Below are 25,124 nucleotides of genomic sequence, written 5' to 3' on the forward strand. Positions count from 1 at the left end.
GCCTGTGAGCTTCACTTCCTCAGAGAAAATTCCCCTCCCCACTCCCCAAATACAGTTTTCCTCTTTTCTGTTACCCACTTCAGTTTTCACACTGTAAGAGAAGAGGTTTCTTTTTGTGTTGCTGGCCAGCATGACGTGGAATGGCCTCAGATTCCTGAACCCTTTAGGTAACCTATGTTGTGCAGAAGGGCTTTGCTGCTTAGCCTCAGTCAGGGTTTTACAGCTGGAAAGGAGGAAGAAGACAGTTTTGAAACTGATATGTTCAGCACTGTTATGGGATATTTGGGTCCATTTTTCTAGCTGCTTTTTTCTGCTTTCCTCCTGATAAATGGTGAGGGGGTTTATGTTTATGGCTTTTACTGCTTCCAAGTGGTGAAAATCCATGTAATCGAGTTTATAATAGTGGAATCACAGAATGGTTTGGGTTGAAAAGGACCTTAAAGCTCATACAGTCCCAAGCTCCTGCTACAGGCAGGGACACTTTCCACTAGAGCAGGTTGCTCCAAGCCCTGTCCAACCTGGCCTTGACCACTGCCAGGGATGGGGCAGCCGCAGCTTCTCTGGGCACCCTGTGCCAGGGCCTCACCACCCTCACAGTAAAGAACTTCTTCCTAATATCAAATCTAAATGTACCCTCTTTCAGTTTAAAGCCATAATGTCTAGTGTCTGCTTGCCTCTTCCCTCCCTTTATTTATTCTTTTCCTGCCTTTGTCACCTTAATCAGAATGCATATTTTGTTCCAGTAAAATCCTTTAATAGCTAAATATGAAAAAAATCTGAAGCTGACAAATTTATGCTCCATATTCTGGGGGGAAATGGTTTTCAAAGAACACACAGATCAGATGAGTTGCTGTTACTTGTTGTCTTTGAAAATCCCTGTGAAGTCTGTGCAAGTCTGAAGGCATTTGCCATATGCCAACTCCTGTGATTTTTCCCAATTCATAAGCATCTGGGATTTTCCAGCCCTATGTTGAAAGACAGGAGTTTTAAACACATGACCTGAATATGGAGTTGGAAATAGTTGTTAATCTCTTTTAATATGGTATTCCTATAATCAAACACATGTGGGGTTGTTTTTTTTTATGTTAAATTGTTAATAGTATTAAATTGTCCATTGGAAACTGAATCGTGCTACAGATATTTCCCTTACTGAGGCTGTCTTGTATTTCAGTTTGAAGGAACAGTGTATTTTATCATAAAATAAAAAACTAAAATCATACTGCTTTCTTGCAGATGCCATCCCACCGAGCTATTACAGCCTTTACTTCCGAATAGTCAGATTTGACGTCTCGGCGATGGAGAAGAATGCCTCCAACTTGGTGAAGGCCGAGTTCAGGGTCTTCCGCCTGCAGAACTCAAAGGCACGGGTCTCAGAGCAGCGGATAGAGCTGTACCAGGTAGGCTGGCACCTCACACACATGAGCTCCCTGTCTTTCTGTAGCAAACCCACCTTGTACCCATCTAGCTGGAGGAACAAGCCATTGGGAGAAGCAGCTGAATCCCATCTTTTCAAAGTAGCCTATTATTTCATAGAATCACAGAATGGTTTGGGTTGGAAAGGACCTTAAGATCATGCAGTTCCAACCCCCTGCCATGGACAGGGATGCCTTCCACTAGACCAGGTTGCTCAAAGCCCCTGCCACCGTGGCCTTGAACACTTGAAGGCCGGTTTCAATTTCCCTTGCTTTTCCTAGAAAGGACTTTATTCAAAATCGTATGAAGCTGAAATGTACAAACTCCTTGCAGTTATGCCTCAGGACTCCATAGTTTCATCATGTAATGATAAAGGACAGAACAAGGCATCAAATAAATAATTCCCTGGATCTCTGTCTCCCAGCACCTGGCCTGTACTGTAGTTTAAATGGAAGTCAAATTCCATTCTCTGGCTTGTGTTCAGGAGAAGCCTGTTAACCATTCCTTGTATAAATGGCACTGTTAATAATTGAGTTTCAAAGCTTAGGAGTTTCAGACCTGGCTTCTGTATGATAACCCAGGGGTTGAGGAAAGTGAGTGGACAATGCAAGGATTGAGGCATGAGGAAGAAAATGACGCTGTGACTTTCTCACTCCTGTTGATAACATTAATGTCATTTAGTCTTTAAAGACTTTAAATCCATTTAAGTCACTCACAGAGAGCCTGTGTATTTGTGCAGTTACTATCTAGAGCATATTTCATCTAAAGCATAGTTCACTTTGCTGAGAAACACAGCTCAGCTCCCAGCAGTTTTATATGGAGTAAAACTCTCAGTTGTTCCAGCAACCCGGGACTTGTTCAACACCCCAGACTGTTCCAGAAACCCGTGCCAGATAGAATACCACCTTGTAAAAGTGTACTGAACCCCTCTATGGCTCTTTTCTTGCTGCCCTCATTAGCTATGCCTGAGCACTGTCCTGGATTTGACTGTAGAATCAGGTTCAGATCCAGTGGGTGCAACTTTGAGTTTGTCTTCTCCCTCACTTTCAATGTTCACCTTTTCCTGCCTGGTCTGGTCAGGCACAAGCCAGACTTGGTGCAGAGGGGGAATTTGGTTTCATATTCTTGCTGAAGTGTCCGTGTAAGCCAGCCTTAGAGGATGACAGCAGGAAAGGACTGGTTAGACATTGTTTATATGTAGGAGAAGTGTGATTCCCAGTTGAACGTTGTTCAGGTCCACAAGTGGTTACTGGGTGCTTGGTTTCATGACTGCAACCTGGATGCCTTCCTGCCCAAGACCAGGCTGGTAGAAAAGTTGCATAAATAACGTGTCATTTGTTAAAAGAGAAAGCTAAGAGTCTTTAATGAGAGTCACTGGTGTCATCTATATATAACGGAGTCCTGTGACACTGCCACACAAGCCTGCTGAAATGATTATATGTTCTGGCTTGACCTTATTGTTCAGACATCCTAAAAGGAGTTGCTGGCTTCTCCGGGCTTTCTGTTGTTCTGCTTTTGAGACCTGCTAGCCAGGAGTACAGCTGTGGTTGCCTGAGGTCGATTCATCTCTGTTCCGTGTTTGAGGAACATGGGACACAAAGGGTTCAGCAGAGGTGGAGAAGAAGGGGACTTTGCTTGGCTGGGATTTCACATTGTGATGGGAAACAGCTGGAGTTTATTTGGGAGAGCCTGCCTCCAGCAAGCCTGTGCCCATGGAAGTGACTGACACCTGCATCCAGGGCAGGTACTCAGGTCTTTGGATAAATATATAGCTCTGAGTAAGGCAGTTTCTTTTTTAGGCTGAGTGGGGTATGCCGAGTGAAGTGTGAGGTGAGTAATGAGTGCAGGTTTTTGTAGGATTAGCTCTTTTCTCCGCCAAGCAACAGGCAAGCCAAAGGCAGCGAGCACTCAGTGTGTGTTTGTGCCAGGCATACTTTGGACATGTTACTTTGCTGTAGAGAGGCAAGTTGTCTCTGAAGCATTTCCCTTGCAGAGCACCTATTAAAATGATAAAAGCTGCCTGTTAGTTCCTCTCTCTACTTTACTTCTTACAAGCTCCTGTAAGCCTTCTTCTGGTGGTTATTTTCCTCCCTGCTTTGGGGAATACTTGTTTCTTGCAATCTTGTATGCAGCTTTCTCCAAAACCTTGTACAGAGGCAGAATAGCTCTGTGATGGCCAGCCTGAAGTGCACGGGTTTATTGCCAGCAGCTCTACTGCTGGAGCATCTGATCTCTAAATACTGAGTTCCTAAATACTGCTGCAGCTAATCTCCATCACAACACATGCAGTGTTTAACAGGAAAAGCAAAAGCAGGGAGAAATTGAAGAGGAAGGACCCACAGTCCTTATTATTCCCTTCCAACTTGAGATATTTTATGATGTAGGACAGTGCTATAGAAAGCATCCTAAAACTTAGTAATGAATTTTAGAGATTCGAAAGAAGAAAATCTAAGGAGCTGAAGGTGAGGAAAGATGGGTAGCAGGCGTTAGTGTCACAGTGACGCTAGACAAGCTTCCGGGCTGTGTAATTACATGTTTATAGTGCAGATAGGGGTGTCTAGCGGTGGAAGAAGATACAAACGTTGCTGGTAAAAGGGGAGAATGAGGAAGATGTTCTTTTCAGTGGAAGTGGGAGAGGCAAATACATTCTGTAAGGGTTGAAGACTCACTCTAGATATCTTTGCTTCCAGCATGAAGAGCCATGCATGGTGAGTGTGTCTTGCAGAGGAGTTTACTAGTGGAGTTGGCATGTGCAACAACCACTCCTCCATGCGTAAGCACTACATCCTGTCTTGTGAGATACATGCAGGGTTTGCCAGGGCTGTTGTGCCCAGAAGGAACAATGTGGGGTTTTGTCCTGTATAAGCAACGCTTAATTAATTATTAGGGAGTTTTTCAAGTTTCGGGTTGCCTGGTGTTTTGCTTTGTTGAGGAGATCCTTTTGATGAGGGTTTTGGAAATTCCTCTGATACCTGTAGTTTCAGGGAATGCTTGTTCCCCTGTCCCCTCATCTTTCTTAGTCAAGCAGGAAGAGAGGGGCAGAAGCCTTCTTTTTGTGGTTTGTAGAAAAGCAACCATCCCTGAACACATGCACGTCTCCTGACTGCTCCCCAAGAGCTCTCAGATTTAGTCCCATGGCAGTTCAGTAGTGGTATGTATACCGTTGGTGCAGAAGGGATGGTATTATTCTGAAGGGCTATTTTAGGAACAGCCAGAGACAGATGTGCAGGGTAAATGGAAAAAATAAGCAAGCAGAACATAAATATTTTGTTTCTTCTCCTGATTCTTTCTTTGTGTGGTCCTCTGACCTTGCAGATCTACCCCTTAAAGTAAAAAAAAGAACAAGACTGCACCTTTTCAGCTGAGCTTTCCTCAGGCTATACTTGGCTCCCTTTTCCAAACCACATCAGAAAAGGACTTTGTGTTTTCCTGCAGCCCTTGTTTGCACTGACTCCAGGAAAGCAGTCTGGGGCTGCTTGGAATGGCAGGCCAGGGCCATGGCCCCTCACACCCGTCCCTAAGTGCAGCAGGGCCCTATTCCTACATCAGAGGCAGGATTGGAGCAGGGAGCACCCCATCATATTCATGCTGGGAATGAGTGACTGTTGGATCTGTTTGCCAGGTCTTCCTGCCCCCCAGGTTTCTCCAGACAGTGGGTCCTGGAGATTAATTCTCATGAAGGTGCCCTGGATGAGTCTGTCACCAGTGGACAAGTGGTAATATCTGAGAGCAGAAATAGTTGCTTTAATGTCTGTTTTCACCCAGAATACTTCTCTTGGTATTTAAGCAATCCTGTGTGTTCCTGCACAGATGGGAAGCACAGTGCACATACTAAGTAGTTTTAGGAGGGAAAATAATAAATCTCATAGAGGTCGAAATTAAGTTTTTTCTATAAGGCTCATATAAAAACCTCTGTCTCTTCTTGGCTGTGGATAAGTGAAGCCACAAAGAATTAAATCCTCTAAAGGCACTATCTTTCTTGTTGATTCTTCTGCCTGAAAGTGAGGGTTATCTGCTGGTGGTGCTGCTGATCATCAGCACATTGGAGAGTGGGAAGCTGGAGGGAAGAAAGGAAGGAAGCAATGCTGAGAGCGCTCTCCCACGTTTCTCCTCCCATCTTTCTACTGCGCCAGGTTCACTCGGTGCACCAGGACTTCAGAAAATATTAAAAGGATAAACTATTTTTGGGGAAGGGAGGAGGATAATATTAAATAAACAAGTTTTAGCATCCTCTGGTGGCCTTTGCTATGTTTTTAAAGATTTATGCCAAATGCAGGCTTTATTGGAGTTTGATCAGGTAAAGCTCAGTTGTTATGGGAATGTCTTTGTTCATCAGTTTTCTTGCCTGCTTTGAAGCCTTCGTCACATGTTTCTTTTATTAAGGTGCTTCTGTATTTATGAATAAAGTCCCTGCACCCTTAAAAAAAAAGAAAAGCTTGTCTTTTATGAATAAACATTCAAAAAATAAATAGGCGCCACCACAAAGCTGGATGAGTGGAAACCTTCACAGGGCAAAAAGCCATCGTTCAGAGAGCATTGTGGTATCTTTTTTAAGGTAGTTTTGCTATGTAGACGGTCAAGCAATAACAAGTAATCATTACCGCTTACAGAAGCAGTGCCGTGTTTTGTTAACACATCATAAAACGTCATGCAACAGAGGTGCTGGTTTTGATCGTTGTCAGAGGCTGCTGTGGGTGTGGGTCCCTGAGAGGCTGTGGGTCAGGGGCATGTGTCACAGAACGTAGTAGAGTGCAGTTTTGGAGCAAGCAGTAGGTGCCAGGTTGGGGCACATTGGATTGCAGTGAAGAATTTGGAGCAAGCAGGAGCAGACCTTTGGTCTTGCTATGTTGAGAAGGGGCCTCATCCATGCTGTGGGCTCCTATGGAGCTTGCTCAGGGTCTAGGAAGAACAGTCTGCTTTGCAGACAGTGGTAACCCCCGTTTCTTTAAGGGCCTCTCTCACTACTTGGAGGTATGAGCAGGAAGATGCTGTGGAACATATTACCCCATTATGAGTCAGATTTAAATTTAAACCACAGTCGGTTGTTCAAATACTTTCAATTCAGACAGTGTTTTGTCTTGTTTTTCAGTTAGGGAATACATTTAGGGCGAGCTACTATAGATGTGGGCCAAATCTCCGCGGTGCAAATCTGAGGCAATTTACACTGACTGCAGCAGAGCTACTCTAGACTGATCTCCATATAATCCGGAACAGAGGGGCCTTGCTCTCTTTCCTTGCCAAAAAAGTGCTGTCTCTAATGCCACGGAAAAAAATAGCAGGAAGCAGGATTTGTGGCTGCAAGCTGGCGCAGGAAGTCTGTATTACAGATATCACCTGGGGCATTTGATTTTAATCGACTGCCATCACTCTGACCCACATCTAAAGGAGTATATTTGGATCTCACAATTCATGTATTGCTGTCCTGAAGCCAGACTCTTGGGATCTGAAAGGTTACAAGGTTATGTTAAATGACAGATGTACGGTACCGTGCTCTTTGAAGTGCCAAACTCAGTATAAAGTGTGGGCCTGATAACTTTCTATTCTACCAACTTCCTTCTCCTTCCCTGGCCTCCTCAGCAGCAGATCAGGACCACAGGAAGTCAATTTGCAGTGTATTTAATCAAATTGCTGCTTTGTCCTTGTTCTAGAACCCTTTTTTGGGGGCTGAAATACTGTATTCCCTACCAGAAAAAGTCAGTATGCTGGAAACCATGTGTGCAGTACTTTGGCAAATAATCTGTGAGCGTGCACAAGGGGAAGTATTTATCGCTGTGTCATATTCACTGCGATTTGAGAGCTTATCTCAGATGCAACTACCACTTGCCAGGAACAGAGCAGTTATTGAAGATGACTTAAAGAACTATACAATATCCCTGTTAGCTAGTGGCATGAGCCAGTGCATACTCCCAACTCAGTGCTGCTGTGCATAGAAATCTGGGGCACTGAGCTGATAGATTTATTGCTATTTGCAGTGTGTATACTTTATGCATTGGGAAAATGAGCCAGGAGATGGCATGTCACTGTTGGAGGCCAGATCCACAGGCCAGCTTAAATGTGTCTGTACCAATGCCCACAGCATGGGCAACAAAGAGGAGGAGCTGGAAGCCATTGTGCAGCAGGGAAATCATGACATGATCATCATCAGAGAAACATGGTGGGATGATTCTCATGATTGGAGTGCTTCAATGGATGGCTTACAGGCTCTTCAGAAGGGATAGGCAAGGAAAAATAGGTGGTGGGGTTGCATCAACTGCCTGGAATTTCATGTTGTGAGAAGGTTGAATGTTTTGTGGGTGAAGATCAGGGGAAAGGCCAACCAAGCAGATATCCTGGTAGGAGTCTGTTATAGACCACCCAACCAGGATGAAGCTACAGATGAAGCATTCCTCAGACAACTGGGAGAAGTTTCACAATCGCTTGCCCTTGTTCTCATGGAGGGCTTCAACCTACCAGATGTCTGCTGGAAGTACAACACCGCAGAGAGGAAACAGTCCAGGAGGTTCTTGGAGGGTGTGGAAGATAACTCCCTAACCCAGCTGGTGAGTGAGCCAACTAGGGGAGATGCGTGGCTGGATTTGGTGTTCGCAAACAGAGAAGGACAGGTCGGTGACGTGATGGTTGGAGGCCGTCTTGGGCAAAGCGATCAGGAATGACTGAAATGAGGTCAGGAAGAAGGTCAGCAATACTGCTACCTTGCCCTTCTGGAGGGATGACTTTGGCCTGTTTATTAGGAGGGTGGTTGAGAGAGTCCCTTGGGAAACAGTACTGATGGACAGAGGGGTCCAGGTAGGCTGGATGCTCTTCAAGAATGAAATCTTAAAGGTACAGGAGCAGGCATTCCCCATGTGCTGAAAGTCAGACTGGTGGGGAAAAAAGCCACAAGTTGAATCATGACTTACGGAGAGCAATGCAGGCAAGAGAAAGGGAATACAGAGGGGTCACCTGGGGAAGAAGACAGCCTGTAAGAAAAGAAGTCCAAATATTCAGGTAACAGAGAAAATTTCATTCCAAAGTGTTGCAGTAAATGCATGTGAGTATGAGATATGGCTGTCAGGGGCAGAACTGAGGAAGAGGAGGGAAGATGAACACAGGAGTATCCTGCAGGATCTGGGGGATTTGGCTGGAAGACAGGAGAACCCACTCTGTTTTTGTTGACTTTGGCTCCTCTTTGTTGATGTTTTAATAAAACACAATGTGCCTCTGGCAAGTAAAAGCTAAATGCTAGATAAGTTTACAGGATTTTTTGTTTTGTTTTGCTTCATTTTATATAAAATCTTTCTTTGGAGCTATCTTAAAATCTCCTAAACAGCAGGAAATTGCACTCAATATTTCTGAATCTTCCAGGAGAAGGACCCCAGACTCTCCGTTCTTGTTTACTGCTTATACAGTGCAGAGTCTTCCTGCTTGCTTAAGCATAAATCAGGCTGAACGGCCTCAGGGCTGTATCCCCAACTTACACTGCACATGTATCTTCAGTGGCAGGAGGAAGGCCCTGCTGGGGGAACAAATGGAGGGGAAATCCCTTCTCAGGATCTGTTCTGTCCCCAGAGCCCTTACCACAGGGCAATGCAATGAGTCAGTCACAGCAATTCCATGACATCCTTGACTTCCCCTCCCTTTCTGACCTGCTTTAGCTGCTCATCTCTTTATCCCCCATTGCACTTCACCTTCTTTTACCTTTAAGCGAGTAGCAGCCAACACTGTAAGAGAATCCTGCTGCAGCTGTAGCCCATCCAGATATAAAACGGGTTGGGTTATGTGTGCAATATGTTCTTTTTATTTGCAAGTTTGCATGAAGAACGTGTCTGGCAAGTTCTGAGCAGATGGATCAGAGAGCTATGGGTTTTTTTTAAAGCTTTGGCAAGTACTCCATACCTTTGTATTTTGGCAGGAGCTCTGCATCTCATATACTAGTCTCTAAAGATTCTGCCCTCAGTTTGAGCCTTATTCAGAGACCTTTGCAAGTAATGGAAAGACTTCCATTGATAAGCAGGGGAGCTGTAAAGCCCTTTTAACTCCATAGCACTGAAGGCAGAATCTGAATTACTCTTTTGCAGAAGTGGTTACAAGAAGAGCTTAGAAATTTGCACCGAGATTTTTGCACTTAGTCTCTTGCATTAGTGGTGATAAGAAGCAGCTAAGATTTTGATAGCCAGTAGATTCCTAGTTACCTGGCAGAACGTATAATATAGAGCCTTTGCGATTTATAATGTATGTTTCCACATATAATGAGTAAGAAACTGGAGAGATTTACAACAGAATTAAGGGTTTACTTATCCTTGTGTCCAAGATAGGATCAAAGACATCAAGCTCAACCAGGGAGTGAGAAAGGACTGGGAATTAGCATAGTCTTTTTTTAACCTGAAGCTTCAGAAAGGCCTGGATGAAGACTCTGCGAGCTGTCTGAGGAGACACTTGTAATCTAGAACCAGGCAGTGAGTGAATCTTTCAGTAGGGTGAATAGTACATAAGAATTTGGAAACCTCAAGTGGCTGCTTGTGGTTATTCCACTGCAGATGGTTAGGCTGGAGTCCCCTGCAGGTTTCTTCTAGTTCAGGTTCCCCTCAATAGCAGTTTTCAGCCATGATAGCTGTACTTACCTCTACTCTGTTAACCAGCATTAGCACATCATATACCACTGCATTTCATTGTTTGCACTTACTTTGAGCTTACATGTCAGGTTATTTCCATTACTTTAAAAGGAGCTTGAAATTCCAATGGAAACCATGGATAATGACTGATAAGTAGGAGAAAGATTGGTGAGCCTGCCGAGATGCTGTAACACTCAAGAACATCACAGGAGTCTGACATGTCAGAGAAGAGAAGGGAAGGAAGGAAGTTACCAGGGAGCCAGCAGCATCTGGAGGGAGGAGATCAGAATGCATGGAAAGGAAAAACCGATTAATAGCAGGTTTTTACAAGATAATGTCATATTTACTGCTATTCAGTGGTTGCAGAACCCACACTGACTGACAGCAGTGACCCTCCCAAGTTCCAAGGCAATGCAGCAGACAGGACAGGTTTTTTTAAGTGGCCATATGATCTTACTATGTTTTGAAAGTTCATCAACTTGTTTTAAGAAACTCTAAGTCACCCAAAGTATTTCCTAACAGTTGGCAACTGTAATTCTCAAACCCAGCTATAAAATGCCCTTGTTGTTGCTAAAGCTTGGCCTTTGATGTGCCCTAGGGTGTTCTTGGCTGCAGCTGATCTATGTCATTGATGCATCAGCCTGTGTGCCATCACTGCTGAACCACACTCAGTTGTTTTTTTGTTTGCTTGCTTGCTTGCTTGCTGTGGAGCTGATGAATTTATTAGCCAATTCTGTTCTTCTGTATCCGATTGTGGTAACTATAGAAGACCAGAAGTACTTACTGACCAGACTATCGAATCTGAAATAAACTGAGCAAGTTGCTGTTCTGGAGCTCTAGTTATTTGAAAGAACCAGTGAGTCTTTCAGGTTTTTTTCCTTTTAGGTGTGTCATGAGTCATGAAAACAGCCTGTTCTGGTGTCTGCTCTCTGTGTTTATTATCTAGAATACATACACTGATGTGTTCATTCAGTTATCCGCTGCTGTAGCTGCCTCTATATATTTGAGAAGGGGTGTAGGCAAAGGAAAATTTGAGCAAAATAATTATGTTTCTATTAACAGAGTCTTGGGGTTTGGAGGGTTTTGGGGTTTGTTTTGAACCAGTATAATTACAGTGACACCAAATGCAGCTGCTCTGCTTATATCAGCCTCTGATACGGCCCATTTTTTAAAGGAGCTGTGTTTCTGCTACTTTTGCAAACATTCTGCTTTGTTTGTTATCATGAATTATATAGTGTTCTCTGGGTACTTTACAGTTTATAAAATACAAATGAGGACAATTCTTGTGCTTTATTTTATGTACAGAACTGTGTTACTTGAGAATGTAAATGTGTACATATGGATAAACAATTTAATCCTCTGGTATTTTAATGAAGATTCAGCTACTTGATACTTATTATGAGTTAATGCTCTCCAGTTGATCTGAAAAATAAGCATAGCAAGTGGCAGAAGTAATTTAAAGACCAGTATTTTCTGGAGACTCAACTTGTCATTCTCCTGAAACCAGTTTGTGACAAAACCAAAGCTTTTCACTGCTGAATGCCCTGGCCGCAGTGATTTGGGATATGCTCCCAAGATAGCATCCTGGTCTGGCCTCCTCTAACGGGCAAGAAGGAGCAGAGACAGATCCCTGCTGGCAGCAGAGGGTGTCCCTCTTCAGAGGGAAGAGAACGCCTTTGCAGAACCAGTGAAGAGCAGATTTCTGTCAGCTTTATACAATACCAGAAATCTGGCAGGCCTCATGACGGTGGCATGTGAGCACTGTCATCACAGAGGTCCCTGGCTGGGCTTCCTCAACATGTGTAGCTATACAAGCAAGAGCAATGCTTTGTTTGCATCTGGCTGCTTTGTGAGCACTGTTCTGCAATGAACTGTGTTGTCTGTTCTTGTGCTTGGTTTTCCTTGATGCTATATGCTGACAGTAAGTGCATGTGTGTGATATCTAGGGGATTTTTGTGGCTATTTCTGAGATAGTTTTTTCCCCAAGGGTTGCTTAGAAGGTAGAAGATTAATTGATGAAGGGGCGATTAGTAGTAGCCATAGAAGAAGATATCTAGAAGGCAGGTCTTAACTGTATAAGGTACTTTGTCAAGAAGCGATTAACAAGCATTTTAGCTATTTGATTTCCTGTGAAAGGGAGGAATCCTGTAAAAAAAAAGAGGGTAGACAAAACCAAATTGTTCTTACAATTTAAATTGTCACTACTGAATGAAAATCACTCTGCTTACTGGGCTAGAAGTCTGCTGGATAACCTTTTGGTAACACTTGCACGTTTATTCAGCTCATTCCCACATGTGATCATATGCATACGTTCCCTGTGTAATCCTTTATTAGAAAAGGCAGTGTTGGATTATGTTGAAAGTGAGACCAAATAAACACGTGTACCTTGAAGATCATCCCCATGTTCAGATAGATGTTTGCACAGCCACAGTTCTGAGTTTGTTGATCTTGAGCATTCACTCACACATGCAGTTGTGCATTGTCAGCTACTTTTGCATTCAGGTATTTAAATGTGTCACTCAGAAGTGAGTGAGATGAGGCTGTGTGTGTTACCTTCTACTCAAACAAGTGATTGAAGCTGTCATATCTACATGTAGATGGTGTTGGTACTCTCCCCACCCCAAAAGCCCTAGCCATCCACATCGAGCCATATATACACCAAAAATTTTCGCCTCTTTAAGGGGGAGCGTATGGATAAGGTGCCAGAAGGAAATGAGAGGAGAAGTTTAGCTCAATCTTCCTTCTCCCCTGTGGTTTTGGGTTCCCCCCCCCCCATCTTCAGTTAATATTTTAGTGTGCTGAAAACTCTTGCACAAAGACCTTTTAAGCTTCATTTCGCTCCTGGAGGTACAAGTTGTTCATCAACATTTCTGATAACAGTGTTTGATGTGGCTACAATGGGCTAAGCATAAAGGTAAGGCAGTGTTTATAGGAAGGCAAAGCAATGTTTATAGATAAAGGTAATATCTCTTCTAAGACCAATTAGTGAAGTTGGAAGAAGTAGACAAGCTTTCAAGCACAAAAGCTGGAAGGCACAGAAAAGGCTTTTCTTCTTTGGTTTGTTTTTTTTTTTTTGCAACTATTTGATCTAGTAGAAAGAAAGTATTGGAAATACCGGAAGAGAAGTTTTTTCAGTGGGAATATATGCTTGAGGGTTTATTCAAAGAAAAAGGTATGTTGCTGATGGGGAAGTTAAGACCAGAAATGTAGTGCAAAGGGCAAAGATGCAAACCAACAGGGGGAAATGGCAGAACAACCCAGAAAGGCTTATCTCATGTAATAGTTTCTGGAAGACTCACTTGAAGAACTATCGTAGCTATAAAAATTTATGATGGGTTCCTACAAAGAGGACTCTTTGTTTAGCGCAGTGTAGAGTGCAGTTGCTTCAGTGTGGATGGAAACACATAATTCAGTCTAGGAAAAAAAGTGAAGAGTCCTTAGTCAGTTTGTTTTGTGGGAAACAGTAATCTGTGAGGATCCAGCATAGGATTTTATCATCCATTAGCTTTCTACACGTGAAGCAACGTAACAGAAAAAGAAGTTAGAAGTGATGACTCTAGATCATTCTTGCTTACATGCAATCAAGTTGTTAAGATAGTACATTGCCCTAATACCGTAAAGATACTTAGCCCAGGAGAGATTGAAGCAGAGGTGCTAATTTCGTTATGTATGGCATTCATCACACTTAACAGCCTCATTCCTCATAATTTTCTTCCTGAACATGCAGCATAACAACATGAAGAGAAGCCTTACTTTCAGATATCATAGATACCACAGTATGGATAATGTCAAGCTCTTTCAATCCACAGTGTCCTACAGTTGAGAAAACTGCAAATACTTCTCTTGTCATTCTGTTCTTCAGTGAGGATGAATGTTCTTTGTACCACTGGATATTTGCAGTGGTGATTTCTTGTACATTTACAAATGCCTTTCATGCAAGGTATACATTGCCAGCCCTTGACTTTGTCTTCTGGTGGCTGTGGGATTGGGATAAAGACATTTTATTGTGGATACCAAGGCACAGCTGAGTCTTCAGAACATATCTTAGACCAGTTATAGTTAACATCAGGAGATTGCTTTTGTCACATTATTTGCTTTTATATCCTTAGATCACTTCCAGAACTGAGGTATGCAGTTTCTGGAGTCTTTGGAAAGATATGACTGTGCAGAAAGGAAGAGAAATAAGCCAAGTTCTTGTGTCCCATTTGCCTCACACCCCTCCACTCCCCAACACATCTTTGCATAATGACAGCTGCATTACATCCTCAGAAACACTCGAGTTGACCTGATAAAGACCAAAGGGAAGGCAGAGTTATATTTGTACTTCAGTGGGACTTTCCCAGCATTGATTACTGATTCTCTCATCCCTCTGGCACTTCTGAGCAATGGTAGTCCCCTCGCTGCTGCCAGACGCTCTGTAAACAGTTGTTCAAACACTTTGTTTGAAGGTTGCCTCATAAAAAGAAGTCCCAGTGTTCAACGTTTGCGTGCCCTCAGTTTCTACTGGAGAACTCAGCATCGCCTACTAGGGGCACTTAGTACTTTTTTTGGATTTGGACCAACCTCATCTCATCTCTTTTTGCTATGTGTTGGTCAGAGAGCTTGCCATGCTGCTGTTGTTCTCATATGACAAATATTGTGGGAGCTGCACTGTTGGCCTCTGGGAGGTCCAGCACTCCACTGAAAGAAACAAGGAGACTTTACATGTTGGACAAAATCTGGCATTTTCAAGTCTGCTTTTCTGCTTAATTATGAAAAGCCTAATTTTATCATGATGACATAATTTCACACCTCTTTTGAAATATTTTTCTTTACATGTATTGCACAGTTTCACCATTGTTTTATTCCACCAGCATTTGCTAGATATGAGATTGGTCTGGGCTGAGAAAACAGAAGGAAACAATGAGACATTGTCAGTTACTCATTTGGAGATGGATTTGAATGGCTGAAGAGAGGAAGATCCCAAACCAATATATGAAGTTGAACATCTGGCATGCCAGGAGTTAACAAAGTGATGTTATCATATGGTATCTTGATCGGAGGTGACTTAATGTTGCATGGCATTCCAGCCTCCTGCATCACAAAACTGTCAACATAATGATAACCAGGAAAACAGAAACCTGTTAGCAGCCAGCAGCCTGGTTGGTTTTGTCCTAGAGTTAGGGTAAATAGTAGCAGGCTATGCCTGTATGTGTGAAGGCACTCGGTGTATTGTTCAGATAGGGGAGGACTGTGGGCATACGAAATTCTAGGCTCACAGTGCTGTGTCTTGGGTTCCTTTTGCACAGATATTTATTTTACTGTATGATCAGTAGGAAGCTTGGCTGAAACTTGACACAAATACAGCTGGCATCAGTGTTTGGATAAAAGCAGCATCACCTTGTTGTACAAACCCATGTGTGGCCACAGTTCACGCCAGGCTGGCCCTGCACACCCCCAGGTTGCCTGGACGGACAATAAGTTTTCATCTGTTTACTGTATGACTAGTACCTGAATCAGAAGGAAGGCTGGGAGCATGAGTAAAGCAATGCCATACAGATGAGCTACGGGTGATCAGTATCTTCAGAGTACAGATACATTGTACAGGCTTTACTTTAGCATATGATACTATGCTATTACTGAAGAAGGTGAAATAGCCTCTTCTGATGTTCCACTTACTATGATCTCTTGACCACTGGTGTTGCAGGGCAAGTTTTTGTGGCAGTCTTTCTATGTGGTTTCTCTAAGAAAGGAATGTGGTGGAATGTTTGCTCGGGAGCATAAGCTGATTTCATTAGGGTGTTTTTATATCACTTACCTTTCCCCATTCACCCTAAGAAAATTCTTTCTGAAAATGTGCCCAAATGTACATCTGTTCCATAGAGGTTTGAGCTGTAATAGTTTCTTCTGCTATTTTATAATGTGGGTAGTCCATTTTAATAAAAATCAGGTAAATGTTAACCCATAGGCCATCATATTTGTTGTTTCTTGCAGGTTCTAAAATCTAAAGAATTATCATCACCAGGACAGCGCTACATCGACAGCAAAGTAGTTAAAACAAGAGCTGAAGGAGAATGGTTGTCTTTTGATGTCACTGAGGCTGTACATGAATGGCTGCATCACAGAGGTGACAAGTGCTCTTTGCCTTCACTCCTGCCCTAACTGCTCCTCCATTAACTCAGCAGTATTTCAGGGTCATTCCATATCTAAAAAAGCAACTTACTTTTATGTTTTGCAGACAGGAACCTTGGATTTAAGATTAGCTTGCATTGTCCATGCTGCACCTTCGTGCCTTCCAATAATTATATCATCCCAAATAAAAGTGAGGAGCTTGAAGCAAGATTTGCAGGTAATGAAAGAAAAAAAAATTTTTTTTAAATGTTGTGGTACTTACTAATGAGGAGGGAAACAGCCATTACTGCCTTTCCATATAGCATTCAGCTGATTGAAAACTTGTTCATTTGAGAATTTGGATTCTCAGCTGGTAGGAAATGGTATTGAAGGCACAAGGGTAAAACCAGCAACTGAACTATTCCAAAACCAGGTGGCATGAATAAGCCATCGCCTTCCATGAATGCATCTTCTGTGTCCTTAAGTGTCTGTGTTACAGTTTGCAGCATGCACACCAGATGCACTGTGGGGTGTAGGGGAAGGCTGTTACACAGTAAACAATCCGCTGTTGGCTAGTCATGAGAAAACTTGCTGAATCCTTTCAAGATAAACACTTTGACTGCTGTCCATCCTAGCACTGTAGTGGTCCAAGCTTAGGACAGAAGGCTGTTGCTGGAAAGTAGAGTTAGGATGGTGTTTAGCACTCATGTAACTGCTTGCAGTAGATAGCTGTGTGAGAGTTAAGTGTTAATTTGAGTGTTAAACGCAATTGAGTGAATTTGAGTGTTAAATAGTACTCCTTGTGTGGCAAGTTTCCAAAGTACAGATAGGGCAGCAGCTGGCTGCTTTGTTTACAAAGCACCCTCCTTTGTCCTCACTGAGTATAGGGGGTCACAGTCTTTGTGAGTACCTGCATATGTACTTGCAGCTCTCCCACTATCTGTAGCTGCTCTTGGGTTTGTTGGTTTGGGCTTTTCTCTGATCATAGAAGTAATATTTTAAATTACTCTGAGCAATGGCATCAGTCACTTTGGGAAGAGCTGAACAGTAGGTTCTAGATGTGTATAAATGTCCTACAGTGTTCTACTGCCATTCTACTGCATTGTGGGGTTGAAGAAACAGCAATGGTATGCCTGTCTGTGTGCTCCTACTTCCAGTAGTGGAAGTCTGATTTTCATGTGAAGTCAACAGAACTACGTTAGTTAATATTGATTATCTCTATATATCTATATTGGTGTGTAGAATTTATTGCAAGATATCAGTATGTTAGTTATACACAGTATATTTTTATGCCGACAGCTTGGTAAAAAAATTGGATTGAGTGGGCATTAAAAAGTAAACAGTGTGTGGTTAGGGTTATGGTTATAAGTGCTTCTTATGGACAGCAGACAAGGTGATATAGAGTAAATATATCAAGTTCACATAAGCTCCCTTGTGTTTTTAAGCCATTAACGTTTCAGTTTCAAAAGGGAAATGTTATTTAATTGACCATGCTGTAGTTAACCATCCACCAGTACATATAAAACTACGGCAATATTAGAGCCCAAATTCTGTTTATGCAGTTCTCATTAAGTATATCATGATTTGGTTCATTTGTTTTCCAATGATTTGGCTATATTGTTCATCAAGTATTAAGCTTTTCTAACCATTGTTTCACTGTATTGGAATTTTTCTCTTAAGTAAATACATGAATGTATGATTAAAGCCATCATGTGTATTTAAAAACTTTTTAGTATTATATTTAGTCACTGTAATTGCAAAAGTTACAAAACCAAAAGTGTATCTTTTTAAATAACATCTGGTTTAGGAGATTAATTTTCAAAAGGGTCTTAACAACAGGCATAACGTGAGCTGTGAGCTTTTGCCTGTGCTATTGCCATGTTCAAGAAGCTAGTAAGGCAGTTAGTGTTTCAAGAGAAAATACAAAATGTGAGGTCATGCACTGACACTTTAAGAAGAAATATTTTGATCAATGTTCTTGCCATACCCATACAAACGAAGGGGCTAGAATAACTTTCTGGGGAAAATTAGCACATTTATATAACCTGGCAATAGGAGACGGGGAATTTACAAGTGAGATTGAGAAATCTGATGGACGGAACTGAGCAATGGGAAATGCAGGTGAAGTATCCAGAGCAGCTTTAATGGTGTTACAAGGTTTTCAAGGGTGCATAGCTGTTAAAAAGATGGGAATACTGCCCTAAGTGAAGTTGCACAAGCATCATTGCTTTGGGCCATTTGAAACTAAGCAATGCAGATGCAGTGATTGAAATAATCTGTTACTCATTTCAACAGTTCTGGTAAACGTGCTGAAAGGCCATTAAATGGCTAACCAAATGTGGGAGGGCTGAACAATAGATAACATGAGAACTGTGAATATCTTAGGGATCTTGGGTTGAATTTTACCCCCACTTGCCCAGTGAACATGCTGATGTCAGCATTTCTGAGAGACTTTTTTTTTAAGAGATGGTTTATTTAATTTGTGAAGAAAAAGCAACACAATGTTTATCACCAAAATGTATTTTTTGAAGGTATTGATGACTACACATATTCCAGTGGTGATGTGAAAGCTTTAAAGTCCAATAGGAAAAAATACAGTGGGAAGACCCCACATCTTCTGCTAATGTTATTACCCTCCTACAGACTTGAGTCGCAACAGCCCAGTCGGCGGAAGAAGCGTGCTCTAGATGCTGCCTATTGTTTTAGGTAACTATGCAACTATATTCCATATACTTACTCAGTAGTACCAGTCTGTGAGGTGTAATGCTGTTGCTTATCATGTTTCTTTACGGTTGGCATGTATACAGAGCTTGCATCCTCATTGTGGACTCACGGGGTCTATGTGCAGCAGGTATCTGCCCAGCAGTCTCCAGTCTCACAGAGACAGTGGCAGATGGGGAAGGTTGTGGCCTTAGAAAGCAGAAGCTGAGTTCTATCTGGGATGATTCCCAGACTCATCAGCCCCATAATGACAGACAAATTATCGCCTCTGTTCTGCTCACCTACTTAAAAGAGGCCACTCAGTAGGTCCCGGAGAAAAACACTGGTCCTCCAGGGAAACCATTAGCTATGTCTGTATAAACAAGTCCTGCCATGTCTAAGCATTCAATTTCAGTTACATAAGCTACTGTTTTTGTGATTTGTTTGTGAGTTCCTGGGACTCAGACCTACCTGCCTGCCTGCAAAGCATCATTCAGAGAGCAAGCAAGTGGATTATCTTTATTCCCTGTGTTGTCTTTGTTATGACTGATGTGTTTGTCTGTGTTTTATTTCCCAGGAACGTGCAGGATAATTGCTGTCTGCGCCCACTTTATATTGACTTCAAGAGGGATCTTGGCTGGAAATGGATTCATGAACCTAAAGGATATCATGCTAATTTCTGTGCAGGAGCCTGCCCATATTTATGGAGTTCAGATACTCAGCACAGCAGAGTAAGTAATATTTTTTCCGTATTTTAGCTTCTATTTTATAACTGCAGGGTGAACTATGTTTCTGGGACTGACATCAACACCAGTGCCCAAAGCTTGTATTTATTGTGTCAGCAGCCAAGGATGATGAAACGTGGCCCTTTAGAGTGACTTCAGATGACCTCGAGCTAGCGTTGAAGCAGTAGGAATGTATTGGCCTTGAGTTTTTGTGTTCTTAATGTATTCATTGGTACAACATGCAGGTGGATTGGATGCTTCTGGGAAGCATGAGGTTGCTGTAGCTTTAGGAGGCTGCCTGAGAAGGGAGCTTTCATGATGGAGAATGAGTGGAAGATGACACAGTAAGTTTGGTCAGCAAAGACACTGAGGGAAGCATTATTAGAGTAACAAAAGGGCTGAGTCACACTACCTGGTTACCACCTACTATGACTTTTAGTTGAATTTCATAAAAATGTACTGATAGATGGACATTTTTTACTCCAAAATACATATTCATTTTTGGACTTTGAAAACCTATATGCAAAGGAGGAACCTTGTATCTGAGATGCTGTCATAGTCATCTGAAATGGGACTTCTTATTTTAGGGATTAGATGTGGTATTTTAGCCAACTACCTTAGGATGAGTAGTACTCTGCTGAGAAGTGCTTTTTTCTCTCAACTGTCAATAAGAAAGTTTAGACAGTAAATGCAAGAGGCAGACATACACACCATAGTTGTCATAAAGCAAGAATTTCACCCTCAGGTCCACATTAAGAATGATGTCTTCCTTTTTCGAGCCTCCCTTAAAACACCAGATGAAAGTCAGCCAGCAGGGAGAGCTCTTCGTGTCCAAGGGGCAGTTTGTTTTCCCGTTGTGCTATAAAGCTATGATAGCATGTTCATCCTGAGCTTACAGACTCGGGTATAGATATCTTTTGTAGCTGTCAGTGGCTGTGGCATTGTACTATTAGCAATGTCAGCAGGCAGAGGTGTAAATTAAGTATGTTTCCGTGCTGATGTGGAATAGTAGTGTACACATTTTGGAGCAGCACTTGTTTTTAAAGGAAAGAGGAAGAATAACTGTCATGGTCACAAATACGTGGTTTGGATAGCTGCCCAAGGAGTCAGAAGTTGCTTAATAAAGTAGTTAGTGTTGCTGTCCTGAACAGATCTTCTGTCTCTCTAAGCTGCAAATGTTGTGTTGAAGTTCTAGGAAAAGGTCACTTGGTGTTTGGCAAACACATTAATGGCATCCTCAGAAATGCCTATGCATCATCAGTGGGTAGCCCCACATACTTCCCTTGCAGAGAACCATGTATATGAATCCAACGTGACATAAAGCACCAGCGCTGCTAACTTCACCACAGCTGGATCTCAACAGGAGTAACTGCAGTTTGAGTCCTGGTGCTTGCAGGGTGGCATTACATGAAGTCAGAAAGGAAGAGCAGAGCTTCTGCTCTGATGGGCTCTCTTTTCTCTTTGCTGCACTTCTAAAGCCAAAATCCTGTAACAGCAAATGACAGTCTGAAGACACAGATAAAAACCATTCAGTTTCTTCTTTCCATATCATTACAGTGTGCGTGTTTATTCAGAGGGCTATGCTTTCAAGGCAGGCTCCAGGCATGAGGTTTAAGACTATGGATAAAACCTTAGGAAACTCAGGCAGGTCATGACATCAGATTGAACAGAAGAATCATAAAATATGTTAATATCCGGGAATCTTCATACTGCTTCCACTGGGATTTCTCTCACGCACTGTCGGAGGAAGCGATGCAGAAAGGAATTTGCTCCTCAGTGGCGGGAAGGCATGAGGTGGCTGTTTTAAATCTGTTTTCCTTTCTCCTAGGTACTCAGCTTATATAACACCATAAATCCAGAAGCTTCTGCCTCTCCATGTTGTGTGTCCCAGGATTTGGAGCCCCTTACCATCCTCTACTACATTGGCAAGACACCCAAAATCGAACAGCTGTCCAACATGATCGTAAAGTCTTGCAAGTGCAGCTAAAGAATACCCCTGAAACAGTGTGACGTGTGTGTATTATAACCAAGGAAAAAAGAAAGAGGGAGCGAGAAGGAAAGAAAGACAAACGAAAACCCAGGTTCATCAGTGTTAAAAAGAAAAAACAAAAAAGGAAGAAAAAAAGTGGTACTAGACTGAACTGTTTGAAAGTTTGTTTTGTTTTTGTTTTTAAACTGGCATCCGAAGCAAAACATTGAAGGCCTTTATCCGACATTTCACCTACACATAGTGTGAGATAGACAAGAAGCAAAGTCAAAGAAAAAAAAAAGAAACCTTCAAAAAATAAACACTGGAAGAAATTTGTTAGTGTTACTATGTGAAAGGAAAAAAAAACAGGAAAATCCCATGAAGTGGAGTTGCTGTATCTGTCCCGTGCCTTACTTGATCTCTCTGTATTGTTACGCAATAGGCATCCTACCCATTCCTCTTAGTTGTAGAGTTAACAGTGAATTATTTATTTGTGTGTAAAAACTATCAAATGAACATTTCAGTATCACCATTGGAAAAAAAGAAAACCAGCCAATGAGGACAAAGTGGAGACCAAATAAACTGCCAGAAATGCATATTAAAGCCTAAAGGAACATGAGCTCAAACAAATCAGAAAAGTAATGGTTAGTTTAGTTCCATTAAAATAGAAATCAGTTATTACATTATTGCGAAACTCTGCCTTTAAAATAATTATTTTCCATGCCAGCTGCCTAGAGAGGCTTCTTGTAAGGTCTCGAACCTTTGTTTTAAATACTGAATAATTTACTAATAAAGGACACTCTGTTTCAGTCTCAAAAACAAGTCTATAAGATTTTTTTTTACTGTAAATGATTTAAAATGTCAGTTTAGTAAACCAGTGAAATATTTAACATGTACTGGTCTAATCTTCAGACCTTAATATGTTGCTGTATAGCTATGCTATGGGATTTTTTTGTTCTTTTGGTATATGTAACCATACCTAGAGTATTACAATAGGTGGGTAGTAAAAGCCAGCTTAATTGGAAACATATCTGTAGATCTCTATTTGTAAACTATTAAAAAAATAAGTATGTGTAATGTGTAAATTTTCACCGTATTTTTGTACTCTGTAATACTGTCAGCTCTCATGAGTTTGAATTTGAATTTGGGGCTCTTTTTGATCACTCAGAATCATGTGTTTCCCTCTAGCTGGCCAGTATGAGTAGAGTCCCTATATTTTGACTTGCACTACAAATACATGTTTTATAATAATTGCTATCCATGTGCTTTGTATATTGTTCATCATTATGACATAAGCTACCTGACTCCATTTGTTTTTCTGTTCTATAAAAAGGATGGATTAAAGCAATCTCTCCCCTCTCCCCCCTTCCTCTCCTTCCTCAGTTGTTCCCATTTATAACACTTGGAATCACAATGTGGTTTGGATTCCTTGACCTTCTTATTTCATTTCGGCTGTAGACATTCAAACAGATGGGCAGGGAGCGAGATGTTGCAAGAAGAGATGTCCCAGCCTGGCTGAAGCGAGGTGAAACCTTGCAGGGAATGACATTCACCACTGTACAGAAGGCTGGTAGGAAGTGTCTTGGCGCAGCTATGCTGCGAGTGGGATCAGTTTGTGGTCAGAGGCTGTGTCCTTGGCCTTGCACACAGCAGGGACTTGTCCCTGCAGTTAGTCTGTGGGACTGATCCCGCTTCTGCTGCAGGGAACAGAGATTTGCCTTTAACTTGGCACGGCAGGCCCCTATAGGCTATTGGTGTGTGTGTGTGAGGATTTGCAGGATCAGACCCGTGATTTTTGCAAGTTTGCCGATTTTTGTTTTTCAATTGAGTTCACATTAAAGCTTCTTTTAAAAAATAATAAAAAAGGAACTTGGGGTTCCCAGGATTTGGTTTTTACGCAGGTTTAAATATTATAGGAGTAAAAAAAAAAAAAAAAACCAAGAAATGAAAAGTTCCATGTTTATAGTTCATTTAAAAAAAGCTCCAACCTAAATTAGCACAAAACATCTTGAAAAAGGCACATCCAGTTCATTTCACATGACAAATGGTTTTTGCACAGCAGAGCTGGAAAACCACGTTAGAAACATACTACTTGGATGAGAAGGACTTTTTCTGTCATTGACCCGAGTGGTGTCAGGAGGACATTCCTGAGCTTGGTGTTGTCAGCTCCAGTTTTGAGAAGTGCAATGTTCTTTGGCTTCAGCAGAGCACTGATGCAAAGCTGAAGGACCGCAGTAGCTTGCATACACGCAGCTCCTCGGGACTTCAGGAGAGCCTGTGCTTATGGCTTAGATGGAAACATAGCCCCACAGATGATCTAATCCCACCCGTTGACTCAGCGCAGAGGAGGAGGTATGTTAGACTTCTGATTTATTTAGTGAGTTGAGATGAACAAGTGAAAAAATCTGTCCTGCTAACACTTGCTTGAGCCAAACTTACTCCAGTGAGAAGATGCACTGAACTCAGTGAAACTCCTCAGGGTAGGAAATACTCTGGATTTTGCTGGATACGGCAGCAAAATTAGTTTTATCAGGTTCAGTACGAGAACTGTATTTTTGTTGGACAGGAAAGGAGACAAGGATGAACGCGTTTTACAGAACATAAAGACGTTTTTGCAATTCCCTGTGGTGGGAATGCAGCTCGAAACAAGTTTTGAAGCTTGAAAAAGTGGAACAGGAGATAGCGTAGTTGTCCAACTATACTCACTATGCGCTGGACGCAGCTGAAAATTTCGGTTTGGGTTTAGAGTTTTGCTCTAAATTTAAGTATAAAACTTTATTTCTCCAAGTCATTACCCCAAGAGCAAATACTTTTTACTTCTTTTTTTTTCCTCAAAATGCACTGATGGTATTTGAAATACTCTGTTATAAAGCTCCTACTTTTTGTTTGATTTTTTTTTGTTCATTAGGCATATATTTCCCTTTAATTACCAAGGATGTTAGGCCTGATCCTACAATGTGCAGAACTCATGGGTGAAACTCCCTTCTACAGAGTTGGTTAATGTGAGTCCTAAGCACCACTCAGGTCTGATGTTACTCCCCTTGGACGATACTGAGATGGATCTGCAACAGGGCTTTGTGGTAGGGGCTTTACCATGAAGAATTGCCACTGTCTAAGCAAAGTCCCTGAGAGCTGGTGGGAAATGTTCAGTACCTGGAAAGATGGGATCCAAGGGCTTGGCTAGGGCTGAGAGGGAATCTTAGCACTTAGCTGGGTGGGGTAGGACAGCCTTTTTTATGTGTTTAGCATGAATATAATTGTATGGTTGGCATGGTTTAAAGGAGAAAAAAAACAAGGAACTTAAAGGACAGCTGTGTTGTACTTTGGTGATCGATTACTCTGTATTTTAACACATTGTATGTCTGTTTTTGTGGTGCTCTAGTGGTAAATAAATTATTTCAATTACATGCTGGTGTTGCTTTCATATGGTAGTGTTCTGGCATAGGCGATTCCGCAGCTCTGGCTCAGTTTAATCCCTGCAAAGCCTGATTAAGTGTGTGATTTTAGTGTGTGCGACCTTGGCGTGGTCCAGCTCAGGCTGAGATGAAGAACAGTCATCCAGGGTGAGCGTGAATCGCAACTGCTCTAAGGATTGCTTCCCCCTTAGCCACTGCAGTATATGGGTTGGTCTATAGG

At 42.0% G+C, this 25,124-nt stretch overlaps 1 protein-coding gene across 2 annotated transcripts in view; it reads left to right on the plus strand.

The window, feature by feature from the left end:
* TGFB2 (transforming growth factor beta 2) overlaps positions 1-24,893 on the plus strand; it is a 63,454-nt gene extending 38,561 nt beyond the window's left edge. For both annotated transcript variants that reach the window (XM_061475587.1, XM_061475586.1), the window contains 6 exons: positions 1,234-1,397; positions 15,978-16,110; positions 16,222-16,332; positions 18,626-18,800; positions 19,372-19,525; positions 21,348-24,893. In XM_061475587.1, the coding sequence (XP_061331571.1) occupies positions 1,234-1,397; positions 15,978-16,110; positions 16,222-16,332; positions 18,626-18,800; positions 19,372-19,525; positions 21,348-21,506 (896 nt within the window). In that variant the 3' untranslated portion in view covers positions 21,507-24,893. The remainder of the gene's footprint in view (positions 1-1,233; positions 1,398-15,977; positions 16,111-16,221; positions 16,333-18,625; positions 18,801-19,371; positions 19,526-21,347) is intronic.
* Positions 24,894-25,124: the final 231 nt, after the last annotated feature.

This window comes from Pezoporus flaviventris, unplaced genomic scaffold (genome assembly GCF_033815535.1).
Source record: "Pezoporus flaviventris isolate CSIRO_AGI_PZ_B2104156 unplaced genomic scaffold, CSIRO_AGI_Pfla_v1 ptg000083l, whole genome shotgun sequence".
Classification (NCBI taxonomy): Eukaryota; Metazoa; Chordata; class Aves; order Psittaciformes; family Psittacidae; genus Pezoporus; species Pezoporus flaviventris.